This window comes from Phaethon aethereus (genome assembly GCF_964289735.1).
Source record: "Phaethon aethereus genome assembly, chromosome: 3".
In the NCBI taxonomy this organism is placed as follows: domain Eukaryota; kingdom Metazoa; phylum Chordata; class Aves; order Phaethontiformes; family Phaethontidae; genus Phaethon; species Phaethon aethereus.
This window is the reverse complement of record NC_138576.1, coordinates 4326659-4348223: the sequence shown is the minus strand read 5'-3', so window position 1 is coordinate 4348223 and position 21565 is coordinate 4326659. Positions and strand designations below refer to the sequence as shown.

General features: G+C 42.1%; 1 protein-coding gene across 1 annotated transcript in view; it reads right to left on the bottom strand.

Annotated features, from left to right (window-relative positions):
- Positions 1 to 21565, bottom strand: part of PKHD1 (PKHD1 ciliary IPT domain containing fibrocystin/polyductin) — a gene marked incomplete at both ends in the record, with an annotated part of 271978 nt that overhangs the window by 101858 nt on the left and 148555 nt on the right. Inside the window, 4 exons of the mRNA XM_081997989.1 lie at positions 4176 to 4295; positions 5983 to 6048; positions 14040 to 14235; positions 14737 to 14914. Coding sequence (XP_081854115.1) covers positions 4176 to 4295; positions 5983 to 6048; positions 14040 to 14235; positions 14737 to 14914 — 560 coding nt within the window. The remainder of the gene's footprint in view (positions 1 to 4175; positions 4296 to 5982; positions 6049 to 14039; positions 14236 to 14736; positions 14915 to 21565) is intronic.

Here is a 21565-nt window from a genome sequence, read left to right as displayed (position 1 = left end):
GTGTGGCTTTCAACCTGAAAATCATTATGGATGGCTCCCAGAAGAGAATTATAAGTAACTAAAAATAGTAGAGAGTGAGACACAGCTGCATATTTCCAGGAGTGAATCGCAAAAACTTATTTTGGTGTGTACAGCAGCACAAAGTTTGGGTAGTGTGCGGAATGTTTGTTCTCATGACAACAAACTCTCACTTTTCTGTAGCCGTTTGGAGTCATTCAGAGTTTAGCAGGCACAAGCCAGTGGAAATGGGAAGGGAAATATCCATAAAATGCCATGATTAAACATAAATTTTAAAATTGTTGATTTCATTTTAGATTTTGGACCTAAGCAAAGAGGGTTTGACTTTCTGGCAACTGGAAACTCATATAAACATTTGTGGCAGCAAAGCAAGGTGTGACAAATAGACAGAAAATTCATCTTACCTAACTACTTTGTAGATGCCTTCATTTCAGGAACAAATCCAGTGCCCTTAGCACACCAATGATGACTATGACTCCAATTTAAGACCCTGAACTCTGTTGACTCCCACTGACAGTAAGTGTTTCAACACCTCCAGGACAGTGAGAATGAAGAGGGAGAGTAAAAACTAGAGGGAGTATGATCAGAACAGACAGGCATGTAATAGAGAAGTTTTCTCTCAAAACAGATCGGGTGATAGACAGTTTGTGTTCATTTGTGTTCATGTTCTGGGGCTAAAATTAAAGGATAATTCCAGAAAGAATCATCTTCAGGAGAGGAGAATAGTTTCTGCACACAAACTAAAGACACATATCTACTTTAATGATAGGAGTGAGGAGTTTTTTATCATTGATAGGAAGAAGACAGTCACAGAGTATGGCTCTCCACTGGTGCTAGCAGGCAGTGCATTTTCATTTATCATTTACCTCTTTCCTTTTAATCCATTAAGTATTTTGTTGTGGTTTTGCTGTTCAGAAAAGTTCCCCTGAAGAGCAGAGACAGTTTTCTTGCATGCGGTGAAGCACCCTGCTCTAAGCAGCTGAACACGGTGATTCCGACCTGGGAACTCCCAGGGTCTTACCCTACTTGGGAAACAATTTGCGTTCTGGTTTTGGGCAATCTTTATTGTCATGGCCCTTCAGTTCTTCACAGGCAGAGAACATTCCTGTCCATGGTAAAACATGGATCATGTCTAATAGTCCAAGCGTTATCCTTCTGCCTCTCAAGCAGCAGGCACCAGTATGCTACAGAGAATCCCTGCACCACATCCTTCAGCACAGTGCAGACATTCCCCGGTTAAACTGACCAAACCATCACTGCTCTAAATTCGGGAGATGTTAGTTCTGACCCCAAAGGCTGTGCAGTCATGCTGCACAGCACCAGGCCTGAGCTAATGAGTTTTGCCTCTCAGGAGAGCTAATTAGTTCTGGTATATCAGCATGCTGATGCAGCTGTAATGTTTCCAGTCCTAGAACTAGATCAGTTGGGCTGGGTTGTGGGCAGCAATGTGCAGTGCTTCAGGCACAGCTTAGTCATGAAGGGCCTTGTGGTATGTGACAAAGGCCATGGTCAATAACTCAAACAGCAGCTAAAATGAGTTATTTTGTCAAGAGGATTACACTCACCTTTGCAGGAAGCACAAAGGAGTTTTATTCGTAGCTGAGTTTGCAATGCACCAAAAGACCATCACAACCTCAGCATCCAGCTTCCACTCTCTTACTCGAATCTAAACAGAACTCCAAATCTTGAGCCAAGCCTTTTTTTTAATTTATTTATTTATTTATTTATTACTTTCTGCTTCTGTGTAAATTGTGATTTACCTCCTGTGACCACGTGATCTCACTCTGCATAATTAACTCACTGTGAGTGCAGAGGCCTTAGCTATGAGTGGCACCTTTGTGCCCCTTCATATCTGCATCTGACACATGATTTTGAAGACTGAAGTGATCTGGTCTTTTGACAATCATGGGCTGGTATCGGTGAACTGGTCATAATGTGATACACAAAAAGCTGAAACAGATGATTTGGTGTTGGCTCTAGCCTTGTTCTCAGAGAGTTATGAAGCACAAAATATGCAATGGCATGCAAAATCCAACCATGGCAAGAGGACCCAAAACAGAGCAAAGCCCATGGGAAATGTCCCACTATTTAATTCCTGCATAAGGGGTCAGATGTAGCGGAGGTGAGAGTGGAGTAGGAAACGGGAAGCACAGGACAGAAAGGACACGTTCTGTGTTTCTGAATGGCAAGCAGACACATGTTCAACATGAAGTACCAGTAGCGCGGCTGGAGTAATGTTGGCAGGAGAAAGTAAGTCCAGTGTTTTGGGTGCTGCACTTGGACTTTGGAAATTAGAGGTCAATCCCCTGTTCTGGTACTGCTTTCTACTGGCAAGACCTTTACTTGGATGCTAGTGTTGCTTAAACTGCCAAGGGAAATAGATGTAGACCTTCACCGCATGGTTCAGAGGCCATACATTAACTGCAATCTAGGTTCATATCTCGGGTGCTCCTGAACATGCTCTGGAGAAATAAGGTCCAGGCCTCAATTTATGGCACCTGAACTGAGCTGTCTAATGGGAACTAGGTGTCTAACCTAGTAAAATCATTTATGCATTTAGTATTATCTGAAATGCCCTTGGATATATGAGACCTCACACAGGACTGGCAAATAGTGCACAGCTGTGACCATCTGGGGTTTCACCTGGCTAGGCAGGATGATCCTGGAGTGCTTCAAACACTAGATACCTTCATATAAGCAAGTTACATGAGCCTGGAGCTCTTCATAATACCATCAGTGAATTCTAAAGAACAACTCACTTCACACTAGACGATACCCACATTTGATCGGCTCAATAACTCTTCTGGCTCTACTATCTGTAATGACGAGGAACAGGTTAAGATGCCTAAACATATGTGCTTAGATGCACATAGGACACAGGACCTACAGGAGATCAGCAAACCCCTTGAGGGACATTTCTGTGTCTTCTGTGGCCTCTGAACTTACAAACACTTAACCACATTTATGCATTATAGTTAGTGAGATGACAGAACTGAAAAAAACCACATTGTGCTTGTTTGATAGGAAATAGGGACCTAATCAGAAAATAGCAATTACCTACTGTTCAGTTTAATGTAAGTTCCCCCAAAAAAGTGAAGAAAAGCATTATTTCAAACAACATAGTGTGTTTTTTTAACATTTGTAAGAAAACTGAAGATTAAACTAAATAGTCATTGGAAGTTGAACATAATTCTTAATTTAACCTGAAATACTTCTTTTAATGACACAGGACAGAGAAGTCCTAACCGTGACTGAGCCTCCATGCCCAAATGCCAACACAAAGCAACAGAAACTTCCTTCCACAAAGACTTCATAAGCCAAAAACAGGTGGAAGAGGAAGAGACACAGTGCAGTGTTATCCCTATATCCAGAAGTGGAGCCGTGGTAGGCAGAGAGAGACTTACCTGGTTTCAGATAAATGAGGAGGAGCCAGCACCAGGTGCCAGAGTATGTCAGATACGTACCACACAGTATTAATAAGATCATACAATAATTATGTCTGGAAGGGACCTCAGGAGATCATCCAGTCCAACTTCCCAATCAGGTAAAATGGTTACCAAAAGTTTTCTCCTCCAGCTTTTGCTGCAAGTTGCCTAATATTTTTGCTAGCTTGTGAAATGAGCTGGGATTTAAATGTAGCTCAAGTCTGAGGTTGAAATAGATGTATAGGCTGAAACATCTAGGAGGCAACAACGGCAAATGGCTTGAGAGATTACCATTGATAGTGGGAATTGTAACAGGAAAATAAAATGGAAGGTGGTATAATTGCAGAAATGTAAGATATGTTCCCTGCATAAAACGAAAAGAGGTGGGTCAAGAGAGGAGCTCTTTGTGAGCTGTGATTTTGGGTCTTGCAAATTCTCTGCTCTGGAAATAAAGCCCGTGCATATAATTAAGCCTGAATACCAATATGAGTAAGTAAATGTGTGTGTGTTTGTGTGCATGTGTAAATGGAAAAGAATGATTAATCTGTTCCAAAAGTCACACTTTTGTAATGTAGCCAAGATTTCAATGTGACGAGGAACAAATGGGGTTCCTGCACACGCTAGAATGGACACTAGTGCCAAGGAGCCCATGTTGCAACACAAATACATATCCTAATGTAGACAGACCCCAACACTCCTACAGAAATTACACAACTTTTTTTGCTTCCTTACTAGGTAAGATGATGACGTCTTCCCCAGGGCCTGGGATGCTGCAGTTGGATCCACCCCAGCCTTTTTCTACATCATGCCATGTCTCTGGGTGTGACCATTTCAAGACAGCATCCGAAGGAACTAAAAAGCAGGACATACAAAGACAGAATTACCATTTTCAGTACCTGGCAGAATTCCATTTCTCTGATAGTCCAGCATCTCTGGAATTAACAACCTTCTTTTGTCATGACGAAGGCACACTGACTGCTCTTTGTTATCTTCCATGCTTAGCTGCCCGACAGGAGAAAAGATCTCTCCTAGGACTGTGCGTTCAGAGTTAAAGAGCAAGGAGATAACTGAAAAAACAGGTTCAAATTCTTTGGGACCCATCCAAAGCAAAGCAAATCTTGAGGTTTCTTATACTTATGCTACGCTTTGTGAATATGCTTCACAAGCAACTGCCTCATTATTTTTATTTATGCCATCCAAAGCTCTGAGCACTTTGAACACAGAATTAAGATGAACAAATGAAAATAAAAGCCAATCACTTGTGCTTGGCAGCAAGACCAGAGGATCAAAATGGTAACTAACCCTACCAGAAAGTGCCAACTCTTCTCATGCATTTTTTCTCCCCCAGTGCTCCAGAAAGCAGACTGAATTCCCAGGGTATGGGAATCTCCATACTTTCCCAAAGTATGAAAGATTTTAAAAAATGAGTTATCAACTCTCATGAGCTTGTTAGCTCCCAGAAAAGCAGGATTCTTCCCACTGCAAGGGGTAATGAAGACCTGCCCTGGAAAACCAGCTTGACTGAGACACGTGGCAACTCCTGCCCATTCCCCAAAGGTATCAGCTCAGTCCAAAAGGAAACTTCTGAGCATTAGCATCAGGAAAATATCGGGAGAAATTAAGTTCACAAAATATAGGTGCTTAACTTGCACTTGTATTTTAGACAGCTAATGAGCCAGTCTTCATAAATTAATTGCCTAAGTTTGTTCTGCCATCGAGAGAGGAAGGAAAGCCTTCGGGGGGAAATCCTGTACACTAAGTTTAGTAAGCCCTAAACTAACGCAGGCAGGGCCTCCCTCTGGAGGCCTCTACAAGCACCTACCTCTGTGCTACCACTGTAAAGGAAATTCTGGCCGTTTTTTTCTTGAGGAGGACCTCATTAGGTATTGAAAACACAGGGGCAAGCTCATGCCTAAGGGGGGGAGAGCAGGGCCAGACCCATCTCAATAACATAGTGGAGTAGAAAAACCCTCCATTGCCAGCACAGGGAAACACAGAGAAATTAAACCCAGGTGGAGTTCCTTAAGGCTAGGTCCATCTTTCCATTACTTGTTTGTTCAGGGGGAAACACTCGGCAAGAGGGTCTCTAAACCTTATTGCCACGTAAATGATTCTTGTTGTTAATGTGCAACAAGGCAGCTATGCAACTAAAACCAAACTTTGGAGGTCTCCATTGTCTCTGGTGTGTTTTACTGTCTGACTCAGCGTGTAACTGTGCAGTAATGTCAGATTATTACACTAAGATCACTATGGAGCACTAAAATACACTGTAATCTTACATTCTCCATGACCTTTCTGATCTGCTATGGTATTTCTTAACAAAAGTTTATAGTCTTTTATGCTGTGGAATCACACATTTATCATGAGCGATGGTAGATATGGCTCAATGAAATGCTTAGATGAATGCCAAGAACCCCTATTGGGTTGATAGATGTACAAAATATTGAAGTGAAAAATAGCAGTCTATTTCTGAAAAAGTAGTAAAAAAGAATTGGTGTGACTCCCAGACCAAGCCTTTCAGACACAGACTGTCACGCACCTGGAGTAGGTAAAACCACTCTTTCCTTCTCTTTCAGTGTGACCTGAATTAAGTCAGCTCCTGTGACTGAACACATAGAATTAGAGAGAGTTACAGCAAGGTCTTACAAATTAGCAGCAACAAAAAAAAAATCATGATAAATCAATTGCTACATGTGATATTCTGACAACATCTTACATTTCGAACAAAAAATAAGTAAGAAAACTATACATGTTTTCTAAGCATTTTCATCTTTTTTCTACCTTGAGAAAGGATTAAACAAACACATTTTAATTTACAGATACGGAGGGTCTCAAGACAACTCATTAGAAACAGCTAAAAGAAAACATTCAACAATCAGAAATTCTGGGCTGGAACATGAATCTCATTTATCCCACTATAAATCCACAGCAGTTCCACGAAGACAAGCGATGTTACACCATTGAATGCATAATGTATTAACTGGCTCAAACAGCGAATTACAGCTTTTGTTTTGTAGTTTGGTTTGGACTTTTTTCCCCCCAAATCTGGCATCTGAAAGAGATGCTTTAATTAGTCAGACTTTATAGACTGAAGACAGGGACCCTGTGTTCTCTACTGTGAAAGGAGGTCAGAAGCAATTATCACAGTTGTAACCTTTGTGCCAGTATATTGTCAGCAGGAGAAGGGCCAGCATAATGCAAATCAAACTAAGAGGAGTAGGAGAAAACTGCTTCAGACCCAAATACAAGGCTACCTCCTCTTCCTCTCCTGTGGCATAAAAAGGCACTTCCTTTCAGTCACCAGACTGGAACAACCGTAGGTTAAAATAGAAACACTCTGACAAAGAGATAAATCTCCTGTCCACTGCCCAACCCCTTATGGTAACCCTAAAATGTCATCGGAAGATTTTTTGGCTGTAGAAGAATTCTATAAATGAAGCCATTGTCAGAACTTTCCTCAGTTCCAGAACACGCCAGGAACTTTCCTACGTGTGTATCAACCCACCGATGGGATTTCGTGCCATATTGTAATTTACTTATTTTATCTTTAAACAAGTCTCTGTACTTTCAAATTGTAAGAACCGTCCTTCCCTACCTCCCTCCTTTTTTCCCAGTGCAACTGAGCAAATTTAAAATAACTGAGGTTCATTAATTTTAAGTGTTCAATAAATTAGTATGAATAATCAAAAAACTTGATTCTTTCTGATAATTACTATTTGATGTCAGTTGAAAGCACTCAATTGAGTTAGCAGCATATGCTCCTATGCCAAATGAGGCTTCCATAATTAAATAGAAACTGATTCCATGAGGTTTTTCTCATGTCTGATTAATTAGTAATCAGGTGCCTCAGCCCTGTTCTTCAGTGTCACCTTCTCTCCCAACGGTAGCTGTGTTATGATCCATGTATCAGTCAAGCCAATCTGCCCAAAATCATCACACAGAGCTCAGACTGAACAGCATCATGTCTTTGGGTGGCCAAAAAGTGAACCTTTGAGGAGAAGGAATGACATGAAGATGCTAATTTAAAGTCTTTGACAGACTTCATGTGACTTTTAGACAATACTCTTCTGTGGGTACTTTTATGTTATGGTGGCCTTCCTTCTCACTTATAACAGGGCAAAACAGTAGTCAAAGGTGTTACATCAGTCTTAGGAAAAGTGAGATAGCCAAGTCCTGACACTACCCTTTTTCGATAAATATGTTTTGTGACATTTGTTAGGGTATTTTTGCTTAATTTTTCAGGCAATACAGTGCAATCATCTAATTGAGGATGTTTGTATTTTTCATAGAAAAGCTGTTCTAATCAAATCCTGAGGGGACATAAAACTTGATCAATATGCTATATAGACCTCATAAAGGGGTTCAGTCCCCTTACACAGCGAAGAAAGGAAATGTTAAGACTTAAATCAGTACAGTCATGTCCTGAGTCAGGGTAAGGATAAAAGTTTCTCATATTTGAAGTGTCATCCAACCACAGAGCACGACAATTCAAACCGTTATAAGTCCTTTATACCCTCCACATGAGTGCAGAAGTGGGAGGCTGAATTCTCCACAGCCCTGCAACTTGCACAATTTATGTTGATGGGGTGCAAAGTGCAACAGTTGTGAATCAGTAGCATTTTGTTGCCATTTCCCACGAACACTCATAAAAACTGATCAAAACAGGAAAGATACAGGCCTTGGGAATAATCAAGACTACAGTGACATAGTCCTTCTGGTTGTTTTGTTTTGCTGCCAAGTATATTATTGTTGTCTCTGTACACGACAGGAAGAGATATAGGCAATACAGACAAAGGACATCATTAGTAAACTTTGAATTAAGGTGACTCTTCACAAAATGTAGTTATAAGGCTCCAGGGTTTAGTTGTATAAAACCTTTATAAGGCTCATCAATTTTCTGTCTTATTACAGCTCTTCATGGATGTTTGGGTTGTCAATCATAAATATAGGCCTTCTTGATGATACTCTCAGTAACTTTCTTCTGGTTCAGGGCTCCTTGAGTGAACATGAAGGAGCAACTTAGTCTTTTATCAGCTTTGCAGTGATGGGAAATTTTGCCTCTGGGTATTAGGAAAGGCTGAAAGTAGGATAAATGTCTCCAATAGCCTGACTTACAAATAAGAAGCAACTCTGTGCTATTTAACAGCAATTGGGCTAACATGCATCACAGGGAAATCAAAACTTTCAGACAGCACAATCAACAACACTACAAGACACACCTCTAGAAACTGGAGAACCTGGGATAGAGTATTTTGTCATCCTCTGCCAAGGACTGTTACAGGAGATACCCAAAAATATGATATCATGGGGACACTGCAGTGAGGAGAAGAGATATAAAAAAAAAATAATAAAATATTTGGGCTAAAGAACACTGATTCTTGCTTACAGCAAATTAATTTGCAGAGACAGAGGTGAAGGCATGAAATTTCTCCCGCAGAGATCACACGGTCAAAAGACCACCCCTGACAGAATTATAAGGGCATTTCATCTTCTTATTTCTGTAACTGCTATGTTCTCTGGTCTCTCTGCTGCCTTGCCAGAAGGACAGGAGCTCATCAGCCAGGAGAAGGTTGATTTTTCCTTTTGTGTCCATTACAAAGGGCACTTTTTTGCTAAGAATTGACGTTTCATTTCACAGAGGTCACTGAGCAGCCCACATCTGGTCAACTGACCTTCTGAAAGAGCTGATATAGGTTGAGATTTATCCAGCTGAAAGAAAAGATTCATGACTGTACAACCAGTCCTCTCAAACAAATTAAATCCACTCTTCAGGTCTTTCACCTAGGATTCCTCTTTACCCCTGAGCAATAAGGCTGCAGAAAATATCTTTGTTTATGTATTTTCTGTATTTTAATATTAGAAACAAACATTCTTAAAGGCCTGTTTTTTCTTCTATACAAAGCAGTTACAGAAACTCACAGAGTGTATTGGAAGTGAGATCATTATTTAGGAATTTAGAAAAGACAATAAGTCTAATCAAATTATTTTTTTGAAGGTCTATGGAAACTGTAAACCTGCTTCTGACACAGCAGTACTATGAGATTGGGCCTCGGGCCCTCTTAACAACTCACACATGAGCAGCTTGAGCAAAGTCAACAGTCTCCATAAAAGTTGTGTCTACTGAAAAATGTATTTGGGGTAAATAAAAAGTTTGATAATCCTTTCAGTGATGTTTTCAATAATGTTTGTGTCAAGCACTTCAATTTTAGAAAAAAGCCAAACGAAATCTGGAAATGGAGCAAGCCAACACTTCGTGTTGTTTGTTCAAAAAAAAAAAGTTTTTAAACATTTCAAAAGTGAACAAAAGAGAAACAACGTCTCTCTGGTTTTTAGCCAATTCCAGTATTGCCCAGAGACCTTAACCAAGGAGCAGTACCACACTGTGGTACCATATGCTCATATTTGCATCAGACTTAAAAAGCTCCTAATGTTATTATTGTAATTTACATGGGATATTTCTCCTAAAAATATCCCAGATGTCCCAGTGTGATGTTCCTTTCCACCTCCCTCGTTACAATAAGGTATTTTTCGATTCAGCATGGTGAGGTCATGTTAGGAGCACTCTCCTGAAACGCAGCTGAGCCACAAGCCATCAGAGTTTCAGGGAGTGCACCAATTTCAGTGCCCATCAGTGACCTTTGAGGAACACTTCCCTCAAGATGTGGGGTGCCCCAGAGAAAATCAGGATGATGCTATGAGGATGAATAACGTCAGAGCAAAGCTGCCGATGTAAGAACGACTGGCACGGGATGCTTCCTCGCTTCCCTTTCACCCCGCATCCAGCAGGCACACGGGGTTATCTGTCCTCAACGCCAATTCCTTGAAAATGGCCTGAAAAGTTTATTTTTGAAGGGACTTACAGGTTGGTTAACAGGGTTTCGTGTATGTAGGCAGCGGTGAGTGCCTTTGTTAACAGGATCATTGCACAGGTAGCCCACATAGCAGAAACACTTTCCATTCCAATTATTTCTTCCCATTCCATGTCCCCTGCATTGTCCCATGCTGAGGTCTAATTTACAAAACCGCAAGCATGCAAAGCATCAGGGCAACTTAACTCCTTTAATCCCCTCCATATGGTATATTTTCTTGCCTTTTGTGTTAGACAGACCTTTTTTTCTGCCCCAAAGATAAACAAACACTTGCATGACACTGGGCAATTTTGGATGGAAAGGAGCATGGAGAAAGCCTGAGCCCGACACGAACTGCTGGCCAAGGTGGCTTCATTCAGCTGCCCACTTCGTTTGAATAACAATATCTTCTCAGTCATGGGGTCTTCCCTCCCCTTCTCCCCCCTTCTCCCCCCCCGCGGGCCTGAGCAAAAGGCTGTGTGAATTCAGGAGCCTGCTTGTGAATGAGCTGGCATCTGATACGTATTTACTGACGTTAATTTTGGATGTAATGCACCCCTGCCACTTCCCCACAGTTTGTCCTAAAAGGCTTTTTGACGGGCACAAAGGCAGAGGGTCAAAAGTAAGTTGACCCCTGCCAGAATGTACAATTATTGGGAAGAGGCAGTACACCAGCAGCTGTCGAAACCCCACCGGCGCAGCGAAGTGCTTCCAAAAGTCGGGGGATGACTAATACGCTCGAGCTCTCCCCTCCGCCCTGCGAGAGCCGGCTACTTTCTGCAGGAAGAATTATGGCCCTCCCGAGCAGCTGCAATAATTGTCTTCCCATTGTCCCCCAGCCCTCCCTCCGCCACCCCCTACAAGTGCCCATTGTCGGCGCGGAGTCAAGTGATTATATGCTCGGACCGATGCTGTTTGCGCCCAGCTGCCTGACTGCTGAGACACGAGCACCAAGAGAGGGGACCCGCGTCTGCGAGACGGGACTCCAACATACCAGACCTTTTACATAAGTCAAACAGGAACAAATGACTCTTTATCAGCCCCTTCTCCCTTTGAAGTGGCGGCTGCTTATAGGTCCTTACAGCTTTTCCTCTTTAGCCCAAGCAAACATCCTCCTTTTGATATGCTACATGCTCATTATCTCTGCCCCATTTAATGATTTTTGATTGAAGGGTGGCAGCGCAGTTGCCAAGAGGGTAGTTAAAGAGGCTCCACACGGTCAGGACGACAAGAAAGGCTTTCCTTGTGCAGCAGCCTAAATTTGGAGTTTCTTAACAGTGTGTTCTTGTTCTTAGCAGCAGATAAGGGCTGAGCGTGAAATTCTTAATTAAGCAGTAAATAGAGAGTGGGGTGTCAGCAGATGCAGCCTGTAGCCATGGAGACCAAGTCAGATGAAGGAGGTAGCTGAGACTCAGTGCCGGCTCCGGGCTTGGGCAAGACTGACAGCTGAAGAATCCGACAAAGCTTGTAAATGGGATTAATTAGTTGGCTAATTATTTCATATAGTTAAATGTAAATAAAAAATAAAAAAACAGCTTGCAGAGTTAGGCAGGAATGTGTTCTGAAGGCCAGACCTTCAAGAGTTGTCCTCTCCAGACTGGTGTGTGGACTGGTGGGTTTTTAAGGCCAGAAGGGACTATTGTGGCAGCCTTCTCTGACCTCCTACAGAACGTGAATCTTCCCTCACGAGGTTTCTAATAGCTTCTCGTAGAGCTGGAGCATATTTTTCTGAAAAGATGGCCAAGCATCATCTAAGGACCCTGAGTGATGGAAAGTCCACCACATGCCATGAGTTTGCTCTGATGGCTAATTATCCTCAGCCTCTCAGCCTGCACAGCAGAGATTAGGAGGGAAATTAAACGGCACACCAGGACTAGGAATCCACTTGCTTTGTTTCAGACTTTTACCCTACCAACAGCATTAGATATTAGGTACCCAACGCTGAATTATTGATCTCACTGCTATAAAAGTCCTTGCTGAAAGTGTTCACAGCATGAATTATACATGTTAGGTGTTTTCATAAATTTCCCCTGGTGTACTCTGGATGATTGTTTCTCTCTGTATTAAAACGAGAAACAACAACGAGCTCTTCATATAATAAAAACCAAGATGAAAGGAAGGCAAGAGACGGACAAGAAAGAATCTATGATGCAAGAGTGACATATGCAAGCCATATCACTTTGTCCTAGTCTTCCCCAGACTGTCATCTCCTCTATTTTCAACAGTAGTAAGAGGCCAAGACATAGGTGTCGTCTTCTGAGCTTTCCCATGCTGCCCTGTTTATGAAAGTGCAATTCAGGATATGCAAACTGAAAACCGCTTGACTTTTATATTTGAAAGAACAGATTTACACTGTGAGTAAACTGAAAAAATAAAAACATATTTCTTCTTTCAGTAGACACCTGGCACGATCTTGGGCAAGTCTTAGACACAATAGCTAGATTTATACTAGCCAATCTATATCTATACTGTATCTAAAGAGGGCTAGGACATGGAACTGGACCCCAGTAATCTACACGGCTATATTGCTGGCCAAGTTCCTGGCACAGCTTTGGCCCAGACCAATGCACTCTCCCAGATGGTGACCATTACGGTTTGGGAGATAGCACAGGACAGGGATCTTGCCTAATTTGAAGCCTGGGTGCAGCCAGCCTCTTCTGAGAAATAAAACGTTATGCTGCATGGACACAAGCTGTGCAATGCCAGTTGGCCACAGGACCAGAGATGAATGCAGCAAGTGTGACCCTCAGACTGAGGCTAAGGTATGGGCTTCCCTGTTTCTTCTCAAATGTGCACTGGATGATTTTCATTGCTGTCAGACTAAGTTGAGTGGATTGCCTGCCCTCATTCCAGCCATGTTTACTGTTCTAGTTGCTCATTCCTAAACAGGTCCTACATGAGAAAGCCATTTTCATGCCATCTCATCAGTGTGCATCAAGACAAGTTCATTAAAATTAACAGAGTAGATGAGAGACAAAATTTTCTATTACTGTGAAGATCAGCATTTTTATACTTTAACTTCCCTGTATGACAGTCATGAAGGATAACCTATGCTTCTCAAAGGCACTGAAAAGATTTTGTGACTCCTGGTTCTACTGTTATTATTAATGGCCATGATCATTACCTTGCCTTTTACATATAGAACTTAGACCCTTATAAAATCATTTGTTTGAGAATGGGATTTTCAGAAAATGTCCCAAATTTGAAAGAATAAATATAAGGAAATATCTGAATTTCTTTAAAAAATTACCACCACACTTCATGATCTAGTATACAATGCCAACATACTCAAATGTAGAGGTCTGTGACATCTTTGGAAGTTTTTAGTCCTAGGAAAAATTCTCACCCAGTAATCCTACTGCCTTCAGTGGGTTCAGTCTAGATAGATTGCACATGATTTATTAATGATACATGTGATGTGGGACCAGCTGACAACCGAGCATTAGTGGAATTGAATGCCTTTTCCTCTCCAAAACATCAATTCAAATTCAACTGATGTCACATCACGCACTACTTATGATACTTCCCTTTTGTTGATACATCAGGCATCAGATAGATCAGATAGAGATGGACCTGATGTGTGTGCATTTACCTATTTAATTTTTCTGAAGGAGCTCTCACTTATTGAAAGGCCATTGAAAGATGGCCTTGTGTCTAAGGCCTTCTGTAGTTTGGTGGTTTAAATTAAAAAGACATCATCTCTGTTACCATTTTTGAACAAAAAGGTACGTTGTCGTTTTGCACTTACCCAAATAGGTTAGCTTCCCCAGTCTGCTGTCAAGATACCAGTCGCAGCTCCTATGATGTCCATATGAAGGCAGCAACTGGAGTGGCTGTCCAGTCCTTGTCCCACAGGACACCACAACCTCAGGATGGGCAGGAAGATCCTTGTGTTCCACCAGCAAGTAATTCCCAGTTGTGAAGTTGCTAAATGTCACTGAATACTAGAGAAGAGGGAACAAAAATAAACAAGCCTGTGTCTGTGAGCTCCATGGAGCGCAGTACAAAGGGGTAAAGAGAACGGTGCCTCACAGACAACATACTCTTTTGCAAAACATGTATTGGAAACACGGAAGAGCGATGTAAAATTAAGCAGAAAGTGAACACAGACAAAATCAACTCCCCTTATCACATCTAAAAGGTGCAGAGGAACAATGTCTTCTGAAAGCCATGCTTCAGTAGGTCTTAAGGTAGTAGAAATTTTGTTGATTCTTAAGCACCACACTGAACTTTCCTCTAAGACATCCAAAATCATCTTCGTGCTTCAAGTTACTACTGAGAGCTTCAGGGATTAGGTCATCATATCTAAGCCCTGCCTATAAATATATAGAGATTTTCTCAGTTCACTTAACACTTTTTTTCCTCTCTCTGTTCACCAAGAAAGATGAAAACATGATTATTTCTTCTAAATATAATTTTGAAATTATAAAAAATTCCCATGTTACCTGCAGCTGTTTGCTGACCAAAGGGTTGTCAAATGTCAACACATAAGTCTCTTTATCCAAGAGGAGAACCATCCAGCCATACAGGTTTGATAAAGTATCAGGGACATAATTGACTGTGGTTGTTTTATTCCTACTGTCAGTCACAGTTAAATTATAGGGAATGTCTGGAGCCTCTTTTCTGGAGGAAAAAAAATATAATCACATTTTTTCACTGAACTGTCATTTTGCAACCTTTACAGTTCTGTTTTTATTTGAATTACAGTAGTATATGCTGGGTCTCTCTCTAAGAATGCCACTTCATTTGAGTAGTTCTTTACAAATACAGTAAGAAACTATCTCTGCCTGAAGTGTTGTAAAAAAAGAAAGAGAGAAAGAGAGACAAAGGGTGGAGGAATAAAGGCACAGAGGAGCAAAACTGGTGCCAAAACAGAGCAGCAGCAACAGCCAGGGTATGAGCTCCTACACTGTCAGAGTATTTCCCCATCTGCCAGACTCACGAGCCTCAGGTTCAACTTTTACAATCTTCAATCTTCATCTTCATGAAATTTGATAAGAGTTTTCTGATTACTCACTCACATTTGAGCGGTCAAAAGTTTCATCGAAACTAAAGGTGCAAAAATCCTGTGTGCAAAGAGGCTGCTCGGCTCCCAGGTCAACATGCAGGGGGTCCTGGTGGGCAAAAAGCTGGACAGGAGCCGGCCATGTGCGCTCACAGCCCAGAAGCCACCCGTGTCCTGGGCTGCCCCCAAAGCCGCGTGGCCAGCAGGGCGAGGGGGGGGATTCTGCCCCTCTGCCCCGCTCTGGGCAGACCCCCCTGCAGGGCTGCGTCCAGCTCTGGAGCCCTCGGCACAGGAGAGACATGGACCTGCTGGAGCGGGGCCAGAGGAGGCCCCAGCGACGCTCCGAGGGCTGGAACAGCTCTGCTGGGAGGACAGGCTGGGAGAGCTGGGGGGGCTCAGCCTGGAGCAGAGAAGGCTCCGGGGAGACCTTAGTGCAGCTGCCAGGGCTTGGAGGGGCTGAGGAGAAAGATGGGGACAGACTGTTTAGCAGGGCCTGTAGCGACAGGACAAGGGGTGACGGTTTTAAACTAAAAGAGGGGAGATTCAGACTAGACATGAAGAAGAAATTTTTCCCAATGAGGGTGGTGAACCCCTGTCCCAGGTTGCCCAGAGAGGTGGTTGATGTCCCACCCCTGGAGACACCCCAGGTCAGGCTGGACGGGGCTCTGAGCAACCTGCTCTGGTTGGAGATGTCCCTGCTCACTGCAGGGGGTTGAACTTTAAGGATCTTGAAAGGTCCCTTCCAACCCAAATCATTCTGTGATTCTATGAATCTTCTCCCTGTCCCCTTACTGCACACACACGCACGGGCTGCCGAGGCTTAGCTGAGAATTTGGTGCATCTCATTGTGGCAGTCCTCTCTGTAGCAACTGGTTGAGATTATTCCCCACCCTGAGCATGATCCCAGCTGGCTTGCAGAGGGATTGATGCAGGGTTAGCTATGCCACGAAAGATACCGAGGGATCTCTGACGGCAGCATCTAAAATTCTAGCAAGGGTTTTACTGTATCACCACCAGCACCCCTCATCCCTGGCCCTGCCGACATGAGGCATGCTTGCAGGAAAATTGGGGTGGCAGCTGCACAACTGCCACTAACAAGTTTTTCTCTGCTTCTTGCATTCTTCACATTATGCATGGGGAATTGCTAGGGATATATGTCCCAGGACTGCAGATCTCATTCTCAGCTGAAAAGAAGCCTTGCTGGCTTTCTGATGTACCCTGGGGCCGTGGTTCTGCCATAACGATGAATGCGGCAAATTTATACATGAATCAAGTGCTGCTGCGGGATCATGGCAAGTTGGCAGTTTCACCTTTAGTCCACTTAGTCAGCTTTGGCATTTGAGCTGACACTAAGCTTAAAAAAAACACCGTCTTTTGAGCATATATAAAATAGTGTTTCTAAATATTGGAGTATTACTTTACAACTAGACATCTCAGCATATTACCCAACCCTTCAGACTGGATATGGCTTACTTACTTATCCAAGAGAGACAGTGCCAAAACTCATGTCATCCTGCAATTAGTATTTGCAATTTTTGGTTGTTTTTCTCCCTGGTCCTTTGGAGACAAAACATAATCATGACAGCAATTGTCTTGGAGAAAAGTTGCCTGCAGATTTTTTTTTTTTTCTCTTTTAAAATAACTTCCATTTTGAGTTTTGTTTGTTTCTTTTGTTTGTTATTCTGGTGGCTGTCACTTTGGCAAAGTGCTTTCTGGTTACCCAGAAACATTCAGCGGGGAAACAGCAGTGGGAAACAGAAGCGTGAATCAGCAAAGAATCACTCAACCAGAAGATATTGGCAGACCAATGAAACAGACTGGAAGGAGTTTATAAAGCTTAAACAGCTTTCGTACTACTAATAAACCTCCTCTTATAGGCATTAACTGGACCAGGATATTAGGCTGCTAATTAAGCAAGTAAATGACAACAAGCACATTATAGCCACAGTTATCAGCACCTGCACAGGTATTCAGGAAAACATTTCTAGCAGAAGCAGCACAAAGCACATAACGTGGTGCAGCATTAAACTCTCCTGCATATCAGAAATTGCCTTATTGATTTACAAAGGTGCACAACGCCACAGCGAGTGATGAAGACTCAGAAACATCCTCTGTGCAACATAAATCCACAGGGTTTTGCTCTTCACTCATTTTACTCTTCATTGTTGGAGAAGTCTGATGAGACAGATTGAGTCACTGTTCTCTGGGACTTCTCCCTGGTACTTTCAAGTTTTAAAGACAGAGAAGAAAGCGTGGAAGGGCAATCCTGCTGGGATACAGGGAGGGATACACATCACCTGATTGATCTGTGAAAAAGGTGTCAATTCCACGCTAGCCATGTGGATTCACTAGCTATTGAATGTGAATGTGAATTCATTAGCTAGTGAATTAAATGTGAATCCGACTCTGTTGGACACCAATCTTGACGAGAGGTTATAAAGGCACCCCAAATAAATGTCTTAAACTAGACAGCTAACTTCCAGGTGGCTACAGTTCACTGAAATACATCTTTCTCAGTATTCCTACTTGTAACGGGCAAATCCTCCCTCCCTAGACTTCAAAGCTAGGATAGAGTTTTGACTGCTTCAGACACTACCAACTTTCTTTTTCAGTTAATTATTCTCAGTCTTGGGGATAGAGAGAGGACAGGGAGCCTTCACTGGAGAATCTTTGGTTTGAAGATGCTATTACTTAATGCTGGAAAGCCTTTCTGAGGAAAAAGGCTTTGCATGGTTTCATACATGATAGTCTGGATTCTCTGACCTTCACCTGGACGTTTGTTCATGACCCAGGAAGGAAAGGGAGCAGGAGATACCTTATGGCCTGAAATCTCAGGGGTTTCCTTGAGCTGGAGTGGTGTGTCCTTGCCTTTTACACACTTTGCTCAAGGTGTTGCCACCCATAAACACATACCCTACTCCTGACAGAGTGCCAGCACACCAAAACAAAAATGTGGGGAACATGAAAAACTTTGCAGGTCTGTGTAGAAGTTAACTTGTACAAGACAACAGTAAGCCTGAGCCTACATTCCCCTTGAAAGGATGTCAGTGTGCTTGATTTTTCACCTATATGCCAAACAGACACCAAAATGGAAGTACCCTACTAATGGAATTACCAGCCACAATTAGCACCATTTCCATTTGCCCTAAATAGCCAGCGATTTCACTGTGCCCTAAATAGCCACCAATCTACCTCTCCTTAATGTTAATGAAGCAGAGTAGCGCACACACACACGAGTATTTCTAATTCAGGGGATCCAAGGGAGTCTGCATGCATCATTAACATAGAGAGCTTCATTATCAGAGGAAAGAGCCTTCCCCTGAACTTCCCCTGGCTTTATTTGAAAGAAACTAGGAGGCAATGGTCTTAATGCAAAATTAACCCTCACTTTAAACTGCTGGAAGCCTTTACAAAGTATAAGGGGGGAAAAAAAGGATGACTCATTGAAAAGGCTGTATTTTTATATTGAAGCAGGTTTCAATTAAGGAGCAATTTGCTTTAGAAATATGGCAGGATTGCTGGATAGGATTTTACAGTCTGAGCCACAATTTAACAATTGTGATTGTATAAACTGTTATGCAATTTAGCTCAAGTGTATTGTGCAGAACTGCTCAACATAGATGGGCCACAAAGGATTTGTTAAACCAATCAACAACATCAAGTACAACAAATATTAACTCTCCTGTTTATGTTTACCATTAACTTACTTATCCTAAGGGTCCATATCTTTGTGTATGAAGGCAGATGCTGTGTTTAGCTCTAAACGCTTTGTTTGATACATTTGTATAATAATCCATTATGATTATCGCTCTCTAGAACAGGAAACAATATAGCATTGAACTTCAAATGGGACACCAAATGTTTATATCAACAGTCCAATTTATTGTTGGCCAAATGGAGGATAATTCCAAATTATGACCATACCAAACAGTTTACAGGTTTGATGTTGGACTTAAAACCAGTTCATTTTATTTTAATTGCCAAGAATTAAGAATTTTCAGATGTTTTAAGTAAATGTGTGTATCTTTGTTGAGAGACCAAGGACATGATTCAAATCTGCCTTGTATTATGAACCTTTACCATCAGCGTGTTTTTGCATGCACAGGTCTTTTTCAAAATAACTCGATCTTTGTCCCTCATCCTGAGTATCCATTACGCTATAGGCCTTCTGAATTTGGAGTAAAAGGTGAATTGAGATGGTCTCCCCGGAGCAGAGACGGTTGTGATTGACAAGCTAGGATGGCTTCATTTAAAGTAGCTTTTGAGTTTGCTACCCCTGGCTTCCTAACTCCTCTCTGTTCTTAAAGCAGTTCCCCAGCTCCTATAGTTTACAGGCTGATATTTCAAGGAAAACTAAAATCAGATACAAATTCTGAGATGTAAAGTGGCTGGTAAGCAAGCAGTTCAAACATCTCTCCAGTGTAAGCATAGCAAAGATCTGTGGATGATCACTTTGTCACTTTTCCCACGTCGGGCAGAGCTCTAAGGCATCCAAAGAGCATCTGAAAATCTGGATGCAGGTACTCCAGGAATTATTTTACTGCACCTCCATTGCCTACTTGCAGTCCTCTACAAACAAATACAATTTTAGGGCTAATAATACATTGGTTGTGACAGTGAGTCCCAGCTGGCATATCTAGCTTTGATCTATCCAGCCCTCAAGTAGCATCCAGCCGGATTGTCAGTTTTTTCCTTGCAAGCAAAGAAAGTGTAGGGCTAGCAAATGCTGCCTCAATGATAAATATATCTCCCTGCACCCAGAAACATCTCTGACAATGGTCAAGCTGAGGGACTAGGCCTGGGGAAACATCTTCTCTTGCATACTCCTAAGCCTGTGCAGGATTGGACTTTGCTGTCAATACCCCAGTCTGCAGGGTAAACGGAAAGGGGTCGTACACTGGGAACCAAATTTCTCTTGGCTGCTTTGGTGGGATGTCTCGGATACCAGAAATATAGCGCAGTAAGAGTTGAACCTCTGAAGTTTAGCTGATGTGTTGGCTAACTGAACAGTCAACAGTCAATGATTTAATATTTGCCTTCTGCATTATGCTGTTAATAGGGCTGGGTTATGAGGCCAAATGAGCACGTAAGCTGCCCCGTGTGTGAACAGTCATGTACACAGGGAGAATACGCGCCCAGAGAGCAACTGAGCATGTACACATTGAGAGAAGAAGTGTGATTGTAAGGGTGTTTCACAGCAGGTGGGTGTTCATCTGAAGGCACCACAGTAAGTAAATATCAAAGGAAAAGCAAAACTAGAGTAACCATTTGAACTCTCTTCAAGACTCAAAGACTCGGACGTAGGGGGTATGCTATTCTTTTCACACTAACCCATCAGCAGTGGCTGGGTTTGCAGCAACTGAATGCATGCACTACAGGAGAGGATATTAGACCAGATTTAAGAATTAAGGCTATAAAGAAGAAAGTTAATCTTTTCCTCCGCAGCAGACTAAGAAGGGGGAAGCAATAAAAGTCTTGAACTACAAGACTGGTGCTGAGCAAGTCCCAGGTTTCTGCAGTGAGAAGGGGAAAGGGAACAAGAGGCAAACTTCTTTCTGATGTGTGTAGCCGCAAAGTGTTTGGAGTCCCCTTTGCCGCAAGGTGCTGCCTGGCTGACAATTATTCTAATGCTCTCCTCTTGTAAAAATTATGCATAATGTGAAGAAACTTTTAAAGTCACTTAATCATGTTATGACAATTTTTTAATGAAAATTTGTTTTAATATTAATAGAGACTCATATTTTCATGATAATATAGGTAGCGGTGGCATTTGGAGCAGCCGTATCTAGCCTGCAGCCATGCTGTGCTGTGCCATGGCATAAGCTGTTCTTCAGACTACTCAATAACTTTCTCACATATAAATTTATAAAGACTTTTATAAGCTTCAATTACATTTTTAAAAGACATAAAACCCCTCTTTAAAGGGTGCTTAAGTGACACATTAGTTTAACTTTCAACTGGATTTCATGAAGAAGGCTTTTGCTATAGTAATGCAAGCTTGGAAATGGATCCCCATCGCTCTGGAAGTTGTTGGGTGAAGCAATTCGGGACAGAGCCAAGAAATACTCAAGATATTTGTTTTCTCTAATAAAAAAACATTTTTTTTCCAAACATACATTTTTGGGGAAAAAAAGTCCCAATACACTATATGTACTCTGATAAATTAAACGGCACAAAGATAAAGAGTCACAGAATCACAGAATCACTAGGTTGGAAAGGACCTTCGAGATCACCAAGTCCAACCATTAATCCAGCGCCACCATGTTCCC